The sequence below is a fragment of the Mandrillus leucophaeus genome, unplaced genomic scaffold, assembly GCF_000951045.1.
Source record: "Mandrillus leucophaeus isolate KB7577 unplaced genomic scaffold, Mleu.le_1.0 Scaffold176, whole genome shotgun sequence".
NCBI classification, from domain to species: domain Eukaryota; kingdom Metazoa; phylum Chordata; class Mammalia; order Primates; family Cercopithecidae; genus Mandrillus; species Mandrillus leucophaeus.
The window spans coordinates 2,119,011-2,140,263 of NW_012101765.1; the positions used below are offsets into that span (position 1 = coordinate 2,119,011).

Below are 21,253 nucleotides of genomic sequence, written 5' to 3' on the forward strand. Positions count from 1 at the left end.
CTTCTTTCTTCTCGTTCTCCCTTTCTCTCTCTCTCTTTCTTTCTCTTTCTTTCTTTCTTTTTCTTTCTTTCCTTTCTCTCTGTCTCTCTTTCTCTCTTTCTTTTTCTTTTCTATCTCTCTTTCTTTCTTTTCTGTTTTTTTTTTTCTTTTTTTTTTGACAGTTTCACTCTTGTCGCCCAGGCTGGCATGCAATGGTGTGACCCTCGCCTCCCAGATTCAGGCGATTTTCCTGCCTCAGCCTCCCAAGTATCTGGAATTATAGGCACTCCCCACCTTGCCTGACTAATGTTTGTATTCTCAGTAGAGACGGGGTTTCACTATGTTGACCAGGCTGGTCTTGAACTCCTGACCTCAGGTGATCCACCTGCCTTGGCCTTTCAAATTGCTGAGATTACAGGCACCAGCCACCATGCCCGGTCCAAAGGAATGTTGCTTAAAGATGTTCTTGATAGAAAATGCCACTATGAAAATAAATAGAAAATAGTCTTAAAATAAAAAATATTCTTTAACTTCCCAACACATTATTTTGTACATATAAGTGAAATACACATTTATTTTTTGAAAACGTATTGTGAAAGATTATTTTTATAATATAACTTATAGATTTAAATAAATTTATTCACTTATTTTTATAAATGAATCTAAATTAAAAGTTAAGACTAATAACAGAAAAATAAGAATGAGTTTCTACTCAAGTAGTAAGATACCCTTTTTATTTTTGAAAATACAAGATTTTTATCATTGACCATATTAATTTTGAAGAGGTGTGTGTGTGTGTGTGTGCATATGTGTGTAAAATGAAATAGAGAAATAATTTCTTAAGTTCACAGAATTTCCACTAGCCAGGCTATTGAATTCTTCTATACTATTGTAAATTGATAAAATTCAAATTCTTGACACAAAAAAATTAGATAATACATTCAATATATTTAGAACAAGGTTTTAAATGGAAGGCAACAAAATTCATGACACAAAGACTTAAGCAATATATTTAATAATATTTAGAACAAGGTTCTGCATACCCAATTATATTTAGTTAATTTAATTGAAATGCTTTTAGATATATTGTTTCATTGCATTGATCACTAACTTTGAAGGGATTTATTTTTATTAACTTGCAGCATAGAGAGGAGTAAAAATAAACAATACTCATATTTTTCCCAGTTAGTAAAATAAACAAGTATTAGTAAAAAGTTTCTGATCTTTAAGAGTACATAATAGAATTCTTTTTGAGAATAACTGCTGTTTTGACAAATACCATATCCTTCAAGATAAATCTAACAACCAAAAAACAATCTGCCTTTATTCCTCAAAATGACTTTGACCTCAAATTCTGAAACTGACAGGGTGACTTTCCTCAGTGAACAAATATGATACAGAACCTTTTAGAGGGAAACAAATATGCCGAATACCCAAGTGATCTCTCTCTCTCTCTCTTTTTTAATCTTAAAATCAAAGCAGCTAATTTTACCACAGGGAGGAATTAAACCAGATGTAACGGCTATAACTTCAAAGATTTTTGTCCTTAAGGCCTAGAGATAATTAAAATAAATACAATGACTTTATTTCTCCTTAACGTGTCATTTATGTACTAGGTTCCTGTTGGGAACTGTATATATTCAAAATTATTTTTAGTTACTGATGACAAATTAAATTCATTTTATCGTATCTGGATTTTTAATTTTAGTGATAAAGATCAAGGTCATCAGCAATCAACATTAAAATAAATTGACAAATATAAGATCTTCCCCCTGAAATACAATGGGGAAACATTTGAAATTTTTTTAAAAAGTTATAAAATGTACTGAAAAAATATATTACTATTCTCAAACAATAATAAATTCAGATATAATTATTAGTATTTTGGCTTTAAAAAGTTACTTTTTAGATTTAATATATTTCCTGAAACTATCCACAGCAAATAAAAAATAATTATAATGTTACAGTACGCATCTTGAATATGATTACCTCCTTCTAGACGTAATAGTCATGTACTTATTCATTCAAGAAATGTGTATTAGTTATTATTTTTGATGTTTGAGGAGTAAATCTCTTTGTAAATCAAAAGGAGTCTATTAAGTGAGAAATGGATAACTAGTGAGTCAGAATTCTAAGATAGCATTGAAATAAGGTTATTATCCGAAGATATTCCTGGGATTGGCAGTTGTTTGTTGAGATTTTTCCCCAGTATCTGGTGCTAATTTTTATGCACCTATTTACAGCTAAAATAGGAGTTGATGGGAAGAAACTATATGTGTACCTCTCTAATGCAACAGTATGAAAACCCATGAAAGAATAATTCACAAATCTTAATAGAAGGGGGGAGAAAGAAAGGGAAGAAAGTTATTTTTCACTTCCCCTGAGCAAACATGTAATTTCCATGATTTCTTTTTAATGACTGCGGTCTGCAGCCAGTAGGTACTGATTTATGAAAAGCTGTAAAAGATCAGGTGGAGCTCTGTAGGACATCGTTTACAGCTGCATGGATTGAAACCTATCTAATTTGTCTAGTAAAAGTGTGAGCTCACGGTGCACATCACCCAGCCTATAAATTTCCCCTTCAGACCCAATGTCTGGGGCTGGGGCTGAAAAAACGCCAATGCCTGCAGCTGCTCAAAGGCCCAGATTCCCTTGGTGCACATGAAGAGACATCACAGGCTCTTCACAGTGAGAGACAAATTCCTATCCATTGATAAACTCTCCAGATGTCCTCTCTGAGGAGGAAAGGAACCAATTTTTATTTGAAATCCCCAGAGAAATCCTGGAAGTGGAAAAATGATACTTTGCAGGGCTGGTTATTCTGAGGTCACTGGCATTAAAATTAGGTCATTTTTTTTTTTTTGTCTTGGATGTACTTTGATCCAAGTCATAAGCAGACAAACTCAGTTGGGGTCACTAATCCTTAATCCACACGTCCTGTTCTATTTCAATTTGTTTATACTAATTTTCTCTAAACTCTTGTTGAGTCTGGCTAAAGGGTTGAGTGTAAAAGTACAAACTATTTTGAACTGAGAAGAAAGAATTCTGCATTTTGCTATTAGGCACACTTCATAAATATTCTGAATAAATGTCCTGGGGTTTGATTCTTCATACCCACAAACCCATAAATAAAAAAGTATTACTATTCATGGGACTAAAACTTGACATAAGGTTCTGTGCTCCAGCTACCGTAGACAGGGAAACTGTGGTGCATGCACACGCACGCCTGTAGATAGTTTAATGTCTCGTCTCATTCTAGGTTTCACATCATTTTTCTTATAAAATCTTCTCACACCTGATTTAATGCTATACTTATCCATTTTTTAGTGGTTCAGTGACTTATCCAATGAGTCTAATGTAATATCTAATGCTTGCTAGTGACAGAGGCTATTTCACTCATGATAGCTATGCTGAAAAAACCCAAGAATATTGTGTACATTTTGACACCTGGATTGTATATCTGTAATTCCTGAAGTTCTTAGGTAAACAACAAAAACACAAAATTTTCAATTATAAAAATAAGCGATTTTTCTTTCTCAGATGAGTAATTTAAAAAATCATAGAAAGTTGCTTGCATATATGTTTCAGAAGAAAGTAACATATGAAATGTTATATTTATATTTTATAGTTTTCCAGATATTGCTAAAGGAAAAAAGTAATATTTATATAATAATGCCTAATCTTTTTTAGATAATCTCTGAGAGTTAGTAAAACTAAACTGTATCATAGAAATAGAAATTATATAGAAATTATACAGAAGCTGAAACTTTTCCAATGAAAGAAAGTTTATAATTATACAATTTTCAATGTATAATTTGAACTTGTGAAATAGAAAGGATTGAAGTAGTTGAGTTTAGTCTAATGGACAGAAGGTTGAAGAATCCTTCATTTTCAACTGCCCTCCACTACACAAATGACCATCACAGGGAGGGGACTATTAATCTATATTTTCCACAGAGTATGAAAATAGAGTCAGAACCAATGTTACAATTTTTTTTTTTTCTGAAACTCAGGGTTAAAACTGCACTAAAATGTGACCATTTTTATCAAATACATTTAATGCATCCCTGTAAAAACCCAGATAGTGAATTCACAAACTTCTCATATGTTCCAAGTAATAACATGTAGGTGTAGGGCACTATCTAAAATTGTCTGGGCTCACATCAACTTTACACTTGAGCAGGCCTGTTGTGCATAAGGGAGTAAGTTGAAGAATATCACCAGAAGTGGTAGAAACCTCTCAATCAAAAGACCTATTTAGGTGTGAGCAGAGCTGGCACAGATTTTCTTCACAGATTTTCTCATTTAGAACAGGAGCTTTTACCACATATCCTAGATGGTAATCAATGATTGCTACTCATATGTAAAACATAATACGGTTTTATTTCATGTATATTGTTCATTTTGCTATTATTCCGTGCTATTTCTAAGGATATTGAAATTAGCCCCTTAGAGACCTAAATTTATTTCTAAAATAAGGATAAATGCATATCGATATATTATTTATTTTGGCATCTTCTCACCACAAATTCTAAACTTTGAATTTAAGCACTTCAAATGATGGACTTCACTTAGACAAATCTTTCAAGTACATAAGAAAAATATGAAGTTGTAGTTTTAATATTCCTAATTTTGGAGATTTTTAATGAAAGATTCTGAATAACTAAAACGGCAAAAAGTCAAAATGTACCCTCTTAATTATTCAATAAAGATTAAGCTATGATATATACAGTTTTAATATTAATACTATATTTTAGTACAATAACGAAAAAAATCACAGACAGCAGAATAGCACTTCTGTTTTCAAGCATTTGCTGTGGAATGATTGTCAAGTTGTAAAAGTTATTGACTATTCTAATGAAGCCCCTAATAATGGCTACTTTCCAGGATTGTTATACTATTATGTACATAATATTATATATGACTAAATTTCTAGTTACTTAAAATTGTGGTTAACAAGATCATTGCATTCCCAGCATTATATATAAACTGATATTTACTCTGCTATTTTCTTTTTGAAGTTTTCAGAAGTTTAACCATTTCACCAAAAGTGTTACCTTATGTAAGAATAATGAACAGCTAACAGATAGTGCTTATTATGTGCCAGCACTGTTCTAAGTGCTACCTACATGTGCTCATTTAATCTTCATTGGTGTGAAATCGATACCCTCACCATCATCCCCATTTTACAGATGAAGAAACAGACAAGAAACTCATCAAGGTCACACAAATAATATGTGGTATACCTGGGATTCAACTCAGGCCTTATGGTTCCAGTATCTGTGTACTAAACTTCAGGGCATGTAAACATTGAATGTGCCACATGATGGAATCATAAATTGTTGAAGAAAAAAGCAGGGAAATGCAATATGAACAAAGTTTTACCTAAATGGCACAGCGTAGCAGTCAAGAATATGGGCTGTGGAATAGAATAATGTGGGTCTAAATGCCAGCTCTGCCTCTTTTGCCTGAGGAAACTCAGATTTGTAACTTAATGTGATTTCGTTTCAGCTTCTTTATCTGTCTTAGGGGATAGCATCAGTGCCTAACAGGTGCTGTAAAGATTAAGGTCCTTCGTGTCTGTGTAATATTCTTGGCATCATGCCTGCCACATTGAGTGCACATGAACGTTCGATACAATATGAAAACAAGGGCCTTCAAAACTTATTTCTGTTGTTGTTATTATTCATCCAAAACTAAAGGCTTTTATAACTACCTTGTGCCCAAGCTCCCTTCCTTAAGAAAAAAGAAGAGATAAGTCAATAAATTGTTCACCTCGTGACTGACTCCAGTCTTATAAGTCAAAGGACAATCAAAGAGGCCACTAAGAGCTAAAAAAAAAAGGTGGGGGGGGGGACATACCAAAGACATTTCACCAACTGATTGCTTATTTTGGCTCTTCAGGGAGGCAAACGTTGTCTCCTTCGTTTCCTTTATGCCTCTTCCATTCCACTAATTTACCAGGTCTTGCGGGCGTTCATAGATAGATGGGTAAGCCTGTATTTATATAAAAAAAATCCTACATGGAAGGAAGTCCTTTTTCTTCTTCTCTTTCTTTTTGAGATGGAGTTTCACTCCTGTTGCCCAGGCTGGAGTGCAATGGCGCGATCTCAGCTCACCACAACCTTCGCCTCCCAGGTTCAAGCGATTCTCCTGCTTCAGCATCCCGAGTAGCTGGGATTACAGGCATGTGCCACCACGGTTAATCTGGTATTTTTAGTAGAGATGGAGTTTCTCCATGTTGGTGAGGCTGGCCTCGAACTCCTAACCTCAGGTGATCAGCCGGCCTCGACCTCCTAAAGTTCTGGTATTACAGGAGTGAGCCACCGCGCCTGGCCCTTTTTCTTAATGCTGATTGTATTGTGCAATATAAATCACAATTACAATCCCTCTCTGAGCCTCTGTGTGTGTATGTGTGAACTTCATTTGGTGTCAAATACGCAAGAATGTTTTTTCTTGTCAGTCATCTACTTTTTTCTATTACTTTTTATTTTTATTTTTAATCACATGCAACATTGTTTAACTCTGTGTTGAGTTTATGTCCTGCTGTAGGTATACCCTAGATTGTTCAAGCCATTCTTTAGACAGCAACCTGCACAATGTCTAACAAACAAACATCCAGTGGGAAATATGTAAAATATTCAAACTGAATCCATCATCAAAGCAGACAGCAAAGAATTCAGTGTGTCCTCCCTACTGCAACTGTATCCTAAATTACTACCATTTTTGCTAGTGATTAAACCAATTAAATGATAATAAAATATGTATGGATATATTTATGTCTTTCACTGGCAAATTTTCAGTGATTTAAAAAGCGCTTGTGGATGGAGAAGGGGAGAACTTAGACAAGATGATTACACGGCGTTCCTCCAAGCTGCCAGCTTGAACAGATGAAGCTTTCATGGCAGATAAATTCCACAAATGAACAGGAACACCATATGAAGTCTGGAAGTTCCTGCTGATGTTAGTGTCAAATTTTGACACACAGCAACTCTGCTGACTCCTGATCTGTCTCCCGTTGGTGTTTTTTTTTTCTTGCAGGCCATCAAACCTTCTTCTGGACCAAAGCAATGTGGATATCACTACCTTCCGCACAACAGGTGACTGGCTTAATGGTGTCCGGACAGCACATTGCAAGGAAATCTTCACAGGCGTGGAGTACAGTTCTTGTGACACAATAGCCAAGATTTCCACAGAGTAAGGAAAAAAAATTCATTAAGAAGAATGAATGATTCTTTTGAACTTTCTGCTGAATATTCATGTCTTGGCTTGACATGTTATAAATATTAGTGGTAGATCTGAGGTACTATCTCCTGGATTTGCTAATCAGGACCCTGGGTCTCCTTGTGGCCCACAGCTTCTGGATTGATACATATTGATGTGTCTTCCTCCCTCAAGATAGGGCCAAGGATCAGTGTGTTTAGATAGACCAGATATGACCTACAGATCAACCAACAGATTCACACCCATAACCACACTGCAGACCCAAGACCCTAATTTAAAACATTAGCAGACATAGATTGATGATTATTATATTTCTGCATTTTGTGATTTTTCTGTTATTTTTACTAAAGCTTAACATCTGTGAATAAGGAAAATTGAGAACCAAGTGGATAATCTGGTGTACAAGGAAAGGTATTAAAGTCTAAAACTAGTTTTCATTGTTGCTAAATAAACATAACATCATGTATTCATCATTGTCTACTCTGTGAAGGATATCATGCTAGAAAATGAAGTTATAATTAGGTTTAAGATAGAATTTTTGAGTTTTCCTCAAAAGGCTTATTGCCAGATGAGAAAGAAAATATGCATCATAGATTAATATTAGTTGATAGTTTTATGTGTTAAAAGCCAGTAATAATCAAGTATAATATGCTATATTTTGTGGACAATAATCTTTTGGTAACAGGAATCTATTGATATGAGAAACACATGGACTCAAGGAAAGGGTATATATAGAGAATCAAGTGAATCCAGAGAATAGTTAAAAATTTGGTTCTTATTCACAAAGTAGGGTGTTTTGGAATTGATAAATTAAGAGTTGGAAGTCACATTCTTCATCTCTCTGTGATTGAGAACCAATTTACTTCACTTCCTAATGTGACTGCTTCATTTTTTCTTTTTCTGCACAGTGACGTTTTCTGGATTCCCATGCACATAGCTAAAACCTGCCCTTCTCAACTGTTGGTCACAGAGCCTTCTAGTGCTATTCAACTGACCAGGGTCCAACTCCCCTAATTCTAAGTTCCCAGGAGAGAAAGTAGGACTGGCTCAGTCCCTCTTGTGCATTGGCACCTCCAAAGTCATATGTGTGCTAGTATCTAGTCATTTACCTGCAAAAGCAGTAGAATGAGGTAGTATGAACTTGGCTGTAGGGGCCCTTTCCTGAAGATAAGATAGAGAACTGTCCCAAAGAAAGAGGTGTGTACTGGATAGATAAACCAAAAATTGTCCAGAATGCTGTAGCTTACATGGTCTATTGGGAAACTGTGTTCATCTTTGTGTCAGTCTTCCTTTGATCTTTGTTAAATTAAATAAACCCTTTAGTCCCCCAAGTTTCTTTAAGTATTATCATCTCCCAATAATATTTAAATATTTAAATATTATAGAATATATAAAGACTTTCATTGCCACCCTGTCAATCATTCAGCATCACTGTGAAAAATGACAGATTAGATGCCAAAAAGGAATGTGCCATGTAATTAATAGATATAAGTGCCCAACAAACAAATAAATAAGTTTATAATTTTTGGTGCAACATTACAGTCAGAAGGACATAAAGCCACAGAAGACTTACAGGAAGAGTTTATTACTATTAAAGAAGAGGACTCGTTCTAAAAAAATAAACTTACTCTAGTCTATTTAACATGCACCAACACTCCTGTTCAAAGTGGAATGTGGTGTTTATTGAATAGACTTCTGACCCAATCGACAGTACACTTTGGGTTTCCATGGTACGTATTTTGGTCAGATACAGTCTCAGAATATATCATGTATTTAAATATTTTTATAAATCCTTTTTTCTAGTAATATAAACAGTTAGGGTTATGATATACAAAACACCTGCTATAAAGCACAGAAGCATAGCAAAAAGCAAACGCAAAGTTGAACATTTCCACATCATTGACAGATTTTCTAAGGCAAAGTTATGCAAATGTTTATTCTCAATAAAATATCAACACTCGAAACTTTTAGATATTGAAACACTATATTGAAATGTATAAGGCAGAACACTGTTAATAAGATTAACTGCTAGTTTGCAATTCAAATATTGTCAGCCATTATATGCTATGAATGTGATAAGAAAGCTATTTGCTTTGAAAAAGTGAATGACAGCATGTGTCATACTTCCAAGTTAGCGACGTTACTTGTGTTGGACATCAAATTCTTTTTGGCTGGTTGGAATATTTTTACTTAATTGTTGTTATTATTTGAACAACCTGTGAAAATACATTTAAGATAAAAGCTGACTTTTGCTGAAAGATAGCTCGTTCAGGTTTGTCCTTCACACTGAGTCAGGTGGTATGGATATGTCTGTATCACACTCCCCACAATATTCCTTCTTCTGTCCTTTCTCCTCAGTTCAGGGACAATATGGGATTAACATCTATTGCCCTAACACTCCTTCTTGAAAGGAGCTGCCTTTTTTCTTGAGTCTTTGTAGTGTCATGCACCTCATGCTCTTAGTTTGTATTACAAAATGAGAATTTATTAGAAATCTTTAATATACTAATAATTTGGGTAAATATAATGAGGTAACATTTTCAGCATAAATGCTATAAAATATTGAGCTAGATATTTTAGCTTTCTTTCAGGCTGTTGGGCTTATTGTTTGAATTTGATTGCTTTCAGTTTCTATTTTCTTTGTGCCATCCAGACTCAATTCAGAAATGATTCGCTTGACCAAATAACTGTAGAGATTCTCCTAGAATAGAAAAAGATACCTAAGATGAATAGTGAATCTCTTTTTTATTTCTATTCAGGCTGCCAAAGTATAGGAAAAGATCAATAAAATTTCACATTCAAATTCATATTAATTTATTTTCGTTAGTTTAGAGAGTTCATTGACATGCAAGCTACTCAAGTTATCTAATTTTTGAACAAAGCCCAGAACATATGCGATTTCATTTAATAAATACGTATTTCAAGACATTACTTCATAACCTAAGATGGATTTAGGAAGGTTAAAGTGAGAAAGGAAGAGAGAAAGGGAAAGGTTAGAGTCACTATGACTGTGAAACTAGAGAGAGAATTAAGTGTGTGGAATGAATATTAAGCAGATTAGTTGCCACATGTCATTATCCTGCACCCTTGGATGCCATTTTCAAAGTGTCATCACCTATCCCTTTGCCTTTGAAGTACCAGATAACACATTAACCTCTGGTCTCAGTCTGGAGCTGCTCTTTAGTCTTTAACTTTTCCACCACTCTTCTGAACAGGACAGTCAAAATGAAATGAGCACACAGAGTGTTATAGAGACAGCAGCAACTGGGAGTTCCAAGTTATTTTGGACATGGCAGAGAAGTGGACATGGCAGATAAGTGCACAGAAGATATTCTGGCAAGAATAGAGAGACTAGAGGGTGTTTAAAAACCCTAGCTAAGGAATAACCCAAAAGGATAATTACTTTAATTCTCTTTTCAAAAGTCCAATATAATCATTTGCATTAAGTAAAAAAATATAAAATATTTATATATAGTATATTTATATAAACATATATAATATTAAAATCTATATTACATATTATATACATTTATATATTATATAACATATATACATATATAACATATATAAAATACATTATATATTATACATAAACCTATATATATGTTTGCTTATATTGGGTTCACAGACACAGAATGTAAAACAGTTTTTGGCAGAACATTTTTTGAGAAATACACTCAGGAGGTGCATATATGAAGAAGTGATGAGGAATGTCCCAAATCGGTCTGTGAACTCAGCATCACATTTTTTTTTCCAGCCACTTGGGGATGAATGCTTCAGTTCAGAAGGAAGATCAGGGCCAAACATCATAGCAAGTAGTACTCAGTAACTGTGCTTAAATTTCTCAAAGAGCTCAGACAATTACTGCATTGGAATATATAAATATTTTATATATATATTTACTTATATAAATATGTGTGTGTATATATATGTGTGTATATATGTATATAAATGTGTGTGCGTGTGTGTATGTATATTTACTTTCCATGACTATTATTTTAAGAAGGGGAAAGGGAAGAGACAAAGGACAAAAAATCATCTAGTCACAAAACATATGATATGGTATTGGAAGAAGATGAAAGAAAGAAGAAAGAGTGAGAATCTATTCATCTGCGTACCCATACTTGTATCTGTCCTGTTTTCTGGCTCTAGACTCATAAACTGACTTTGCTATAGTTTGGGGATGAGTGGAGAAATGTGTATTCTTTATTTTAAAGATAGATTCATGGTACGTTTTTCAAAATCATGTAATGCACATTCTCAAAGGCAGCGATCAACAGAAGTAGCACACATTACTCTAAGTGAAGACTTTCATCATCCACAGTTACCCTAAGCGTGGCAAGCCTCACATTCCCATACATCCCCAGTAGCCTTCCTGAGGAAGAGTATGATCAGACAGGGCCTAAGGCGAGGCACAAGCTGTCCACAGAGGATTGATCAGCCCTTTGACAGTCAGCAGGGAGGGAACCTTCAGGTCATCAGGAACTTTCTCAGCCCAGATGGTAGGAATTCAGCAGAATCTTGGTTAATTTAATGCCCTGATGCTTAAATAACTACATTTCTTTTCAAATGGTTACCTATCGTCTTCTTGAATACCTTTATTGCCTAGGAACCCATTTCTTAAGAAATCGATTAATCCATTTATATGTAGTTGAATTCCCATTTTTTTTCTTTCTTTATGGTCAGTATAAAGGAAACCCCTCTGTGTGTGTGTGTGTGTCGGTGTGTGTGTGTGTTTGTGTGTGGTGTGTTCACATGTTTTCTTTTTTCCTTGCCATTCTCTATTTTCCTGGCTCTCCTTGACAAATGATACATTATGCCCTGGTCGTCTTTACCCAGAAAAATAGATTTTGTGTGTTTCTTTCTTTAGTAAATTTGTATTAAGCCCACTAACTGGCAGCCATTGTTTAGGTTGCTGTTGATAAACAGAGTCCAAAAAAAAGGAAAAAAAAGAATCCCAGTTCTCATGGAATTTACCTTCTTGTGGGACAAGACAGGGAATAAAGAAAATAAATCAGAAAGTCAATATGCTGGATGGTAATCAATGCTTTGGAAGAAAATGAAACAAGAAAAGAAAACAGAAAGTGCAGATACAAGTACAGAAAGGTGTTAAAATATTAAATAGGAGGGTTGGGGAAGCTGTCATTAGAAGGGGATATTTGAGCATCTCTCAATCCTGAAAGACATGGATATATGAATTGATTACTTGAAACAAGAATATATAATTAACCATTTGCACATTAGCTGTCTTTTTTCCTAAATGAAATTCCTTGTGTTTTTATAATCGTTATTTTAATGCCTACTTTCCGACTTTAAATTATTATATATTTAATAAAAAGAGATATGCCTTTGTCATAGTTTTTCTACTTTGAAAGAACTGTGTACTTTAATGAGATTATTCCAGTTATCTACGACTGCACAGCAGGCTCCCCCAAAACTTAAAGGCTAAAACAGCAACAGGTTTGTTAGACATCACAGTGTTGTGGGTTATAAATTAGGGCAGAGCTCAGATGGATGATTCTTTACGCTCTGAAGTTGATGTTGACGGAAGCTTACAGCTGACAAATGGACTGATCTGGTCTGGAGGGCTGGAGATGCTTTCATTTCGACGTCTGCCTTGGTGCAGTTAGTTACAGAGCTGGTCTTACCTGGGATTGTAGGCCAGAGTGCTTACATGTGGCCTCTCCTGTGCAATACTGTCAGGTAGTCAGACTTTTTATGTGGTAGCTCTAGAGCCCCCGTCTTGTTCCACAAGAAGGTAAATTCCATGAGAACTGGGATTCTTTGTTTTTGTACTCTGTTTATCAACAGCAACCTAAACAATGGCTGCCAGTTAGTGGGCTTAATACAAATTTACTAAAGGAAGCAATAAGTAGAGGCTGGCAGTTTCCTAAGACCGGAGTGAAGAAAGTGATACAATGTCAATTCTGGCATACTCTATTAGTCAAAGTAGTCCCCAGATTCAAGGGAAAGAGATAAAGCCCCACAAAGAATATGTGATCATCGCTATTAGTTTCTTAAGGCTGCCACAAGAAATTACTACAAATTTATTGGCTTAAACAACAGAAGTTTTTTTTCTTAGAATTCTGGTGGCAGAAATCTGAAATCAAGATGCGGCAGTGCCACGATTGCGCCAGTCTCTGGAGGTGAATTCTTCCTCGTCTATTCTAGCTTCTGGTGGATCCTGGTGTTCTCTGAATTGTGGCAACATAACTCCAACCTCTGCCTCCATTTGTACCTCGCCTTCTTCTCTGTGTGTCCTATTCTCTTATCAGGAAGCCATCACTGGATTTATGTACCACCCTAATCCAGTGTGGCATTTTCCCAGTCCATGCACTGGTTACATCTGCAAAGACCCTCGATCCAAATAACATCACATTGTGAGGTTTGGGATTGACAGAGATTTTGAGGAAACACCATTCAAGCCACTACACCATCTATATAGTCTTCTACAAGACGGTGGAACAGTCAGGACATAACCCCGATGATATAACTATCAGGCAATTAGGTCCACAGTACTAGAATATATCGTTGTGCAAATTGTGCTAATTGAAAATCTGCTTATATACTATCGAAGAAACCGATTCTTTCATTGTTTTCTTTTTTTACAGTGACATGAAAAAGGTTGGTGTCACGGTGGTTGGGCCGCAGAAGAAGGTCATCAGTAGCATTACAGCTCTAGAAACACAATCAAAGAATAGCCCAGTTCCCGTGTAAAGCACTACTTCTGGAAGGAAGTGGTGGCTGCGGAAGGTGTAGCATCATCCTGCAAGCAGGCAATAATGCTGGAGATACTGGTGGAAGTTCCAAGTCCAATAAGACACTCAAATACGAGTACAAATGCCTTAAAATGGAATTGAAAAACTCTTTATTTTCCCCTATCATTTAGTGGATGGGTGGGTGGGGTATTTTTTTGTAATTGCTTTTTTAAATATTAGTCAATGGATTAAATTTAATTCTTCAGCGTAAAATGGTGAAGAACTAGCATATAGCCATTGATCATAAACTGACTATCATAAAATCAAAACAAGTGAAATAACAAAACGGACATGGTGGCTTTGTTTAGGTGTAGCCACAAAAGAAAAGACTTGTAATATTTTTATATACAGAGGAAATCTGTAACAGGTATTTTGTTTCTTTTAAAGCAAGCAACATAGAGGAATTTATACCTCAAACTATCTGGCCATATTTACTACCTTATCACTGCATTATTCTCTTTTATCTGTTTAAAGCATATAGAGAAGAAATTTGTAGTTGTTTTAAGTACTATACATTTTTAAATTGTTAGCTTCCTTAAGTATATCATGTAAAGAAATGTCTTAATTTTTGAAAAAAGTACATATTTATTTTCTTTTGAATTGTTTTTATTGTTTTCTATTTATGCCTTGATGATTTAATATGGATTTGTTACAGCCAAGTGCCAAATGCTCTCTCAAATGGTCAGCAGTCTAACTAGACACAGATAATGATGGGTTTCTTTCAGATTTTTTGAACCATCCACTTACATATATTTTTTAAAAATGAAATACTTTTCCTGTTCATACACTAACCAAATCTCTCATAGTCTGTTATCCTAATCATTCTTGCCTCTCCATTTATTATAAACTGTATGCTCACAACTTAGTGTAATATACTAGCTTGTATGCAATGGCTTTTCAACCAGATAACATACCTTTCCTGCTCTGGTGCTTAGAGCCTATCAACTCCCTCCTTTAGTGAAGGAGCTGGGTTAGAGTTTCCGAGAATAGCTACACTGGAGAGAATTGGAATCCTATATAGATTGCTGCACTAATTGGCAACACAGCGTATAGGCCAATGCATGAGGGGAAAAAAAATTACTTGCTCACTGGCTTTGAAAAGTCACTTACTATTGTTGCTTAAACTTGCTGAACTGCTTATAGAGAATGACGATAACAGAACTACTCCTCTGTATCACTGGTGTTTAGGTGAATTAATTAATTATTGTGATCATTAGTGCCAGGTATTATTATCTTTAAGAGTCTTCCACTGCAATGCACATGGTGCAGTTTTGGTGTACTGCTTTGAATTTACTGGATATAACATTTTCAGAATAGTTGGTCATCTAGCAAATGCCTCAAATGTGTAGGCAGGAGAGCGATTTCTCATCACAGGGATTAGACTTACTATTACATAAAGGCTAACTATGAGCTTGCTCAGTAATTTTGAAAAGATGTACCTGGTGGATATCTAGCTAGTAATATATTCTGAAGCAACACTGTAGCTCTATAAATACTCTTTCTAATGCTGATATGATCTTGAGTATAAGAAATGCATACATCACAAGAACAGAATGGATAAAACAATGCTGCAAACTTAATGTTCTTATGCAAAACGGAACACTAATGAAACACAGCTTACAATCACAAATCAAAATTCACAAGTGCTAATCTGTTGTAGGTTTAGTGTAGTAAGACTTAGATTGTGCTCCTTCAGATATAAGATTGTTTCTCAAATCTTGGCAATATTCCTGAGTCAAATCAGGCTACTAGAATTCTGTATTGGATATATAAGAGCATGACATTTTTTAAAATACACTTGTGATTATAAAACTAATCACAAATTTCATTATACCTCCTGTCAACAGTTAGAAAACATTTTTTTAAATCAAGTATTTTGTGTTTGGAGTGTTAGAATGAGATCTGAATATGGTTTCAGTCTAATTTTTTCCCAGACTAATATTTACTTTTTTAGGTACTATTCTGAGCACACTCAACAAAACCCATGCATTTCATAAACTAATAGAAGTTGAGGATTGTTGAATCTGTTTCACTTATTTTGGCTGTGATTTCCATTTGAAAGTAGAGGTTGTATACACCATATACTGTTCTTCATTTTATTAATATTTTTCTACTTGACCTCTCATAAATTTCCTTTACACAATTCTTACCCTGTACATATGTAAACATAAGTGTACGATTCTTAACCGTGGAGTAGAGGTACTAGAATGCTTATGGCCATCTCTTTGTACAGGAACTGCATTGACTTTCAGTAAACATAAGGTCGCAACTCCTTCACGATGTTATGTACCATATGATCTGTTTTGTATCTGAAATTTGATTTGCATATATTATTTATTTCTGGTAACTCACTCAGTTTATGCTGTGCTAAATATCAATCAAGCCATGTATAAATGTGATATGATTGGCAGTATGTGTTTACTTTAAACTTGTCTTTTCAAAATATTACTCAGTTTATGTTGTACAATGTAGATGGCCTCTTACTAATGTAAAATGATTTGTAGTGGAAACATTTATATTTTTATAATAAACATAATGAAAATATTTTTTACAGATTGGAATACAGAAGTGGTCTTTGAAGTTTAGTTTTTAAAAAAATATATAAAAATATGTGCTTATTTAAAAGCAAAATAATGAAATTTACATAAGTCACAAAAAATATGCTTCTGGGTTTTTATTCTCCATTAGTGAGGAGGGATTTACATTGTGTAATCCACATGTTTTTGGTCTACATCTCATTATGAATAAACCAGAAAAATAATCAGTAAATATTATTTCAAAGTTAATAAACACAACTGTAATAGGCAGTTCTCTTTTGATTACAAATAACAGAAAACAATTAAATTGTATTAATTTTCTAAAAAAGAAAATGTTTAGAAGTGACAGAATTATCTGGGGATAAACTCCCTAGCTAAGAGATCAGACACAGATTGAACCAGTAATTCAAACAATGTCAACAGGGTTAATTCTCTCATTCTTTATCTTCTTCCCTTGGCCCTATTTTTCTTCCAACTGGGTCAATTTGCAAGCTATGTCTTTCTACAAGGTGAAAAATACTACTCTCTTTAATCTAATTCTGCATTGCAACTCCTATGAAAGAATTACTGTCTCTCTAGTTCCAACAGAGATCATGAGGCCTTTCTTGGATCACAGGCCCTATTGGGCTGGTGAATGAATCTCTCGGATTGGCAAGTACTGACTCCTGTGCTTGCCCTTGGAGATAGTGTGTGGGGTTATATGAAAGTGATGCTCTTCAGCGGTTCGTGGTATAAAAGTAGTTTATGTCCAACAGAAAGTCAGAATGCTGCTTATGACAAACGAAGAAAGGAATTCTGGTCAGGTCAAATAAAACTAGTAAAAAAAAAATAAAAATAAAGTACAACCGCAAGCCACATACTAAGGCACACCTGATACTTTGTATACAATAGGTCCCTTGTCATTGCAGTCCACTTAAAGAAAATGATTACATATAAAATCGATCAAAGCTAATTCAAAAATATGCAAATAAAATAAGTGATCAACATTCCCATAGAGAAGGAAGTGATTAGGAAGAGATTAAAAAAACAGGTCTGATTTGTGTTTGCTTTGAAGGAGAAATAGCATTTGGTCAAGTTGAGTGGAGTAGAGAATACTGTGTAAGCAGGAGATAAGGGGAAGAGAAGAGGTAAATAATGTATTTATTCATTCAGTAAATACATAGTATGCATTATCATGAGCCAGTTGTTTTGCTATCATCATTTACAAGTTACCTCATTAAATCTTTTGCAACAGTTCTGTGAATGGAGATTAGCTACTTTTATGTGAGAAGGGACTCTGGCTCAGAATGTCCAAGTCACCTTCCCAAGGTCACCCTACTAGGTAGATAGATATTTCAAACTGGAATCTTCCTATTCTGTGGTCCTCCCATCATGTGATAGCTACTATAATTTCCACAATGATCTGGGGACAGTGACAGTGACAATTTGCAAAAGAGGCTTGGAGACGACTAGGTCAAATAGACTATGTGATGTTAGAAATCTATTTTGGTGTTCTATGCGTGACGCTATACATCTACCCCAGGATGGTGAATAGAGATGTGAAGAATGGAAAACATACAAAAATACATAAAAGAAAGATGATTAACAAAATTTACCGATTTACTGATTTGTTCTGAGAATGCTTCAAAAGACAGAAATCAAAGCAAACCAAAAATTTAGGTCCTGAGTGTCTGTGGAAATGATGGCACCATTAGTCAAAGTAGAGAATTAGGAGAAGTCAGCTTAACGTCATGGGTTTGTAAAATATATAGTGTAAGCCAAACTTTAAGTGTAAGCCAAACTTTAATAAGTTTCTAAGTATTGGGGATGAGAATCTGAAGCTTTAGGAAAAAGAATTCCAGAGTAAAAATGTATATGGAAAGATGTCTCTGAAAGTATGTAAAGATCTACATTACAAATATTTATGTGTTTCCTATATAGAAATATATTTTTCTTGAAACACCTCTTAGGTTAATGCTAGCTACATAGTTGAGTCTCCAAATATTATCAACTTAAAAATAATAAAAATATTTTTTTAACACAGAATAATCCAAAGTAGGTGTTTGCCAGGTGTCCTTCTTTGCAATAATTAGGAGCCCACACTTTCTCCATCTTGTGGAGCCTTGAAATCCTCTACTTCCAGCCAGGAAAATGAAGGAGAGGATCATTTGGGGGGATTTTATGAACTCTGTTTGTAAGTGGTAGATACCACTTCTCTGGTCCCACTGGCTACAACTCAACCCCATTGCCATACTTAACTGCAAGAGAACATAAAGAAAGTAGTCTGACAGTGTGCCTAAATAAAAATGGAAAGTTTCTGGAATTTATATCACAATCTCTGTCACAACTCCTTTTAACATAAATAATATGTCAGAGGCAGATTGTTCCAAAAAGCTTATCAGAGAAATACCAGTTTCTTGCTAACTGTGCCAATTTCTTTTTCTCTGTAGGCAACTATTTGTAATTCTTTTCTCTTATTACATAAATCCAATACTTCTACTAATGGTACCTGTCAGCTATGTGAGTACACTGCTCAGATTTCCTTTCAAGAGAGCTTATTGCAAGAGAGCAGTTAGCTGACAACTGTGAGCTGCTATATTTTCAAAATCCCCAACATACTTTTAGCAGTCCATGCTCTACCTTGGTTAACGCCTGTCAGTGACTGAGTACGGTGGAAGTACTAGGGCCAGGCCATTTCTTCTCAAGTGGTAAATCCCTCTAACAAGCAATCTTGTATCTCATGTTCTAATCATCCTAACTGAAGCTTGCTCAGGCATCCCCTGCAGTCTGAGCTCTTTACTATTCAATTTTCCTTCCTTCACTCTTTCCTTTTATAGGTGTCAGACCTGTATTTCTATCTGAAAGCTCGTTGTGTTTTCTCTTAAACCCTATTCCAGTGCTTCCCAGGCATTTCTAGCAAAAATTATTTGCGGATTTAATTCTTCCTGTGTCTGATTCTTGGAAATCTTAAACTTAGACGACTCTCAAGTTGACTCACTTGGAAAACTAAAATGTTATCGTTTATTCTTCCCTCTACCTTTTCTTCATTGTCTAACTGATCCCCTAACAATGCCACCTTAGAAATGCTCACTCTCATCCCTTTTCTCTATTGCCCAGCAGAATCACTGGTGGATCCTCATTACTTTTCTGAATTACAGAAGGGATTTCTTAAATTGTGCCCCTGATTTGAATCTTGGTATCTTCAACCTACTCTTCAATATGCAGCCAGACTAATACAGCAAAGTTAATGTTGTAGTTCCTCCTCAGGAGGCTTGCAAACTCAAATGCCTCAGGGACCTGGCAGGTTATATAAACGAGTGAAGCAAGTGAAGAGTGTTGTGACCCGTAAAAGTGCCTTTTCTTCCACTAAAAGCAAACTTCTCAGGTGTAAGACAGCACCCATCCAGTGTGAAATCCTAGTTTTCCCTTTTCTTTGTTTTAGGGTTTAGGGAAACTAGGTTTTAATTTTTTTTTTTAAGTTTTTGTAGGTACATAGGAGGTGTATATATTAATTCTTGATTTTTCAAGAGAATCCTTAATCTGAGTCTTTGTGAAAAATTTCTATATATTTAAATTATAACCCACTTAATTATGAACACACACACACACACACACACACACACGCGCACACTGAACTTACCTTGCAGCTGCCAAGTTTTTATTTCTAAAATACAGACTACCCTTTGGTATTGGCACATGAGACCTATCCTTAATAAAACCCTGCTTCTCTCCTTATTTTCTGGTTAACCCACTAACTCCTTACACTCTATACAACTGTACTGACCCACTTGTAGTTTGCTGAGTATTCCACACTTCCTTAATACATCATAGCCTTTGACCTTTTTGATCTTTTGTCTAGAATCACTTAGCCAATCTCTACTCATTCTTCAAGTCTTCTTATATCCCTAAAAACTGGGTTAGGTAACCTTTCCTCATGCAGCAGTAGAACCCTGTACTTAATACTGACACACATGATCTTAACCCAGATTGCTTATTCTTTATGCCCCATCTTTACTTTTGGCTGATGATGCCTTGAACTATGCTTTGCAAACCATTGTTGCTGCATCACCTATTGCAATTTTTCCTGGTATATAATAAAGAAACAAATGTTTTGAGTTGAATTAATATATTAAAACAATGTTTGATAACATTACAAATGGAGATGTATCTGATTATTTTTCCCCATAGGAAAAAGTGTAAATATCCTTTAGCTCAGTAAAGCTAGTTAATGTTCTAGTTATATATCTTGGATCATTGAATATACTGATCTCTGCTAGAACTGGTTCATTTTCATAGAATTTTGTGGACTCGTTTCATTGGTCTCAATGCTCCCGTTTTTCTTAGTGCAGTTAAGTTGTTTCAGTAGACCCTTGAACCAGAGCTTAGCTATAAAAATTTAACAAGGTAAATGCCAAAGCTTTTCTGATCCTTTCTACTTTCTCACTATGTACAAAGAACGTCAACATGCCTACTAAAAGCTACCCTTATGAGGCTTCTGGGATGCACATTCTATTGACACACAGGCTCTAGATGCAATTTGGGAAAATAAGTGGTGGAGTTAGATGTGCCATAAAATGAAGAGTTTGGACTTTTGCAGAAGTCCTCACCCTGAAATTCTCTGGGAAAACTCAGTTACATGTTGATGAAGAATAGTCATAATTGAATCGCATTTTCCAACAAGGTGGGCTATCATCTATCTTCTCTGAAGAAAGGTAATTTTCCATTTAACTTAGAAATAAAGTAGTGCTAGTAATAGTAATACTAAAAGAAAGTTGC

At 35.0% G+C, this 21,253-nt stretch overlaps 1 protein-coding gene across 3 annotated transcripts in view; it reads left to right on the plus strand.

Moving 5' to 3' along the window:
- The window catches only part of EPHA3 (EPH receptor A3), a 384,202-nt gene extending 367,680 nt beyond the window's left edge, over positions 1-16,522 (plus strand). For 2 of the 3 annotated variants that reach the window (XM_011977262.1, XM_011977263.1), the window contains exons 16-17: positions 7,021-7,176; positions 13,815-16,522. In XM_011977262.1, the coding sequence (XP_011832652.1) occupies positions 7,021-7,176; positions 13,815-13,920 (262 nt within the window). In that variant the 3' untranslated portion in view covers positions 13,921-16,522. The remainder of the gene's footprint in view (positions 1-7,020; positions 7,177-13,814) is intronic. The other variant, XM_011977264.1, reaches the window with a different exon arrangement.
- The last annotated feature ends 4,731 nt before the right edge of the window (positions 16,523-21,253 follow it).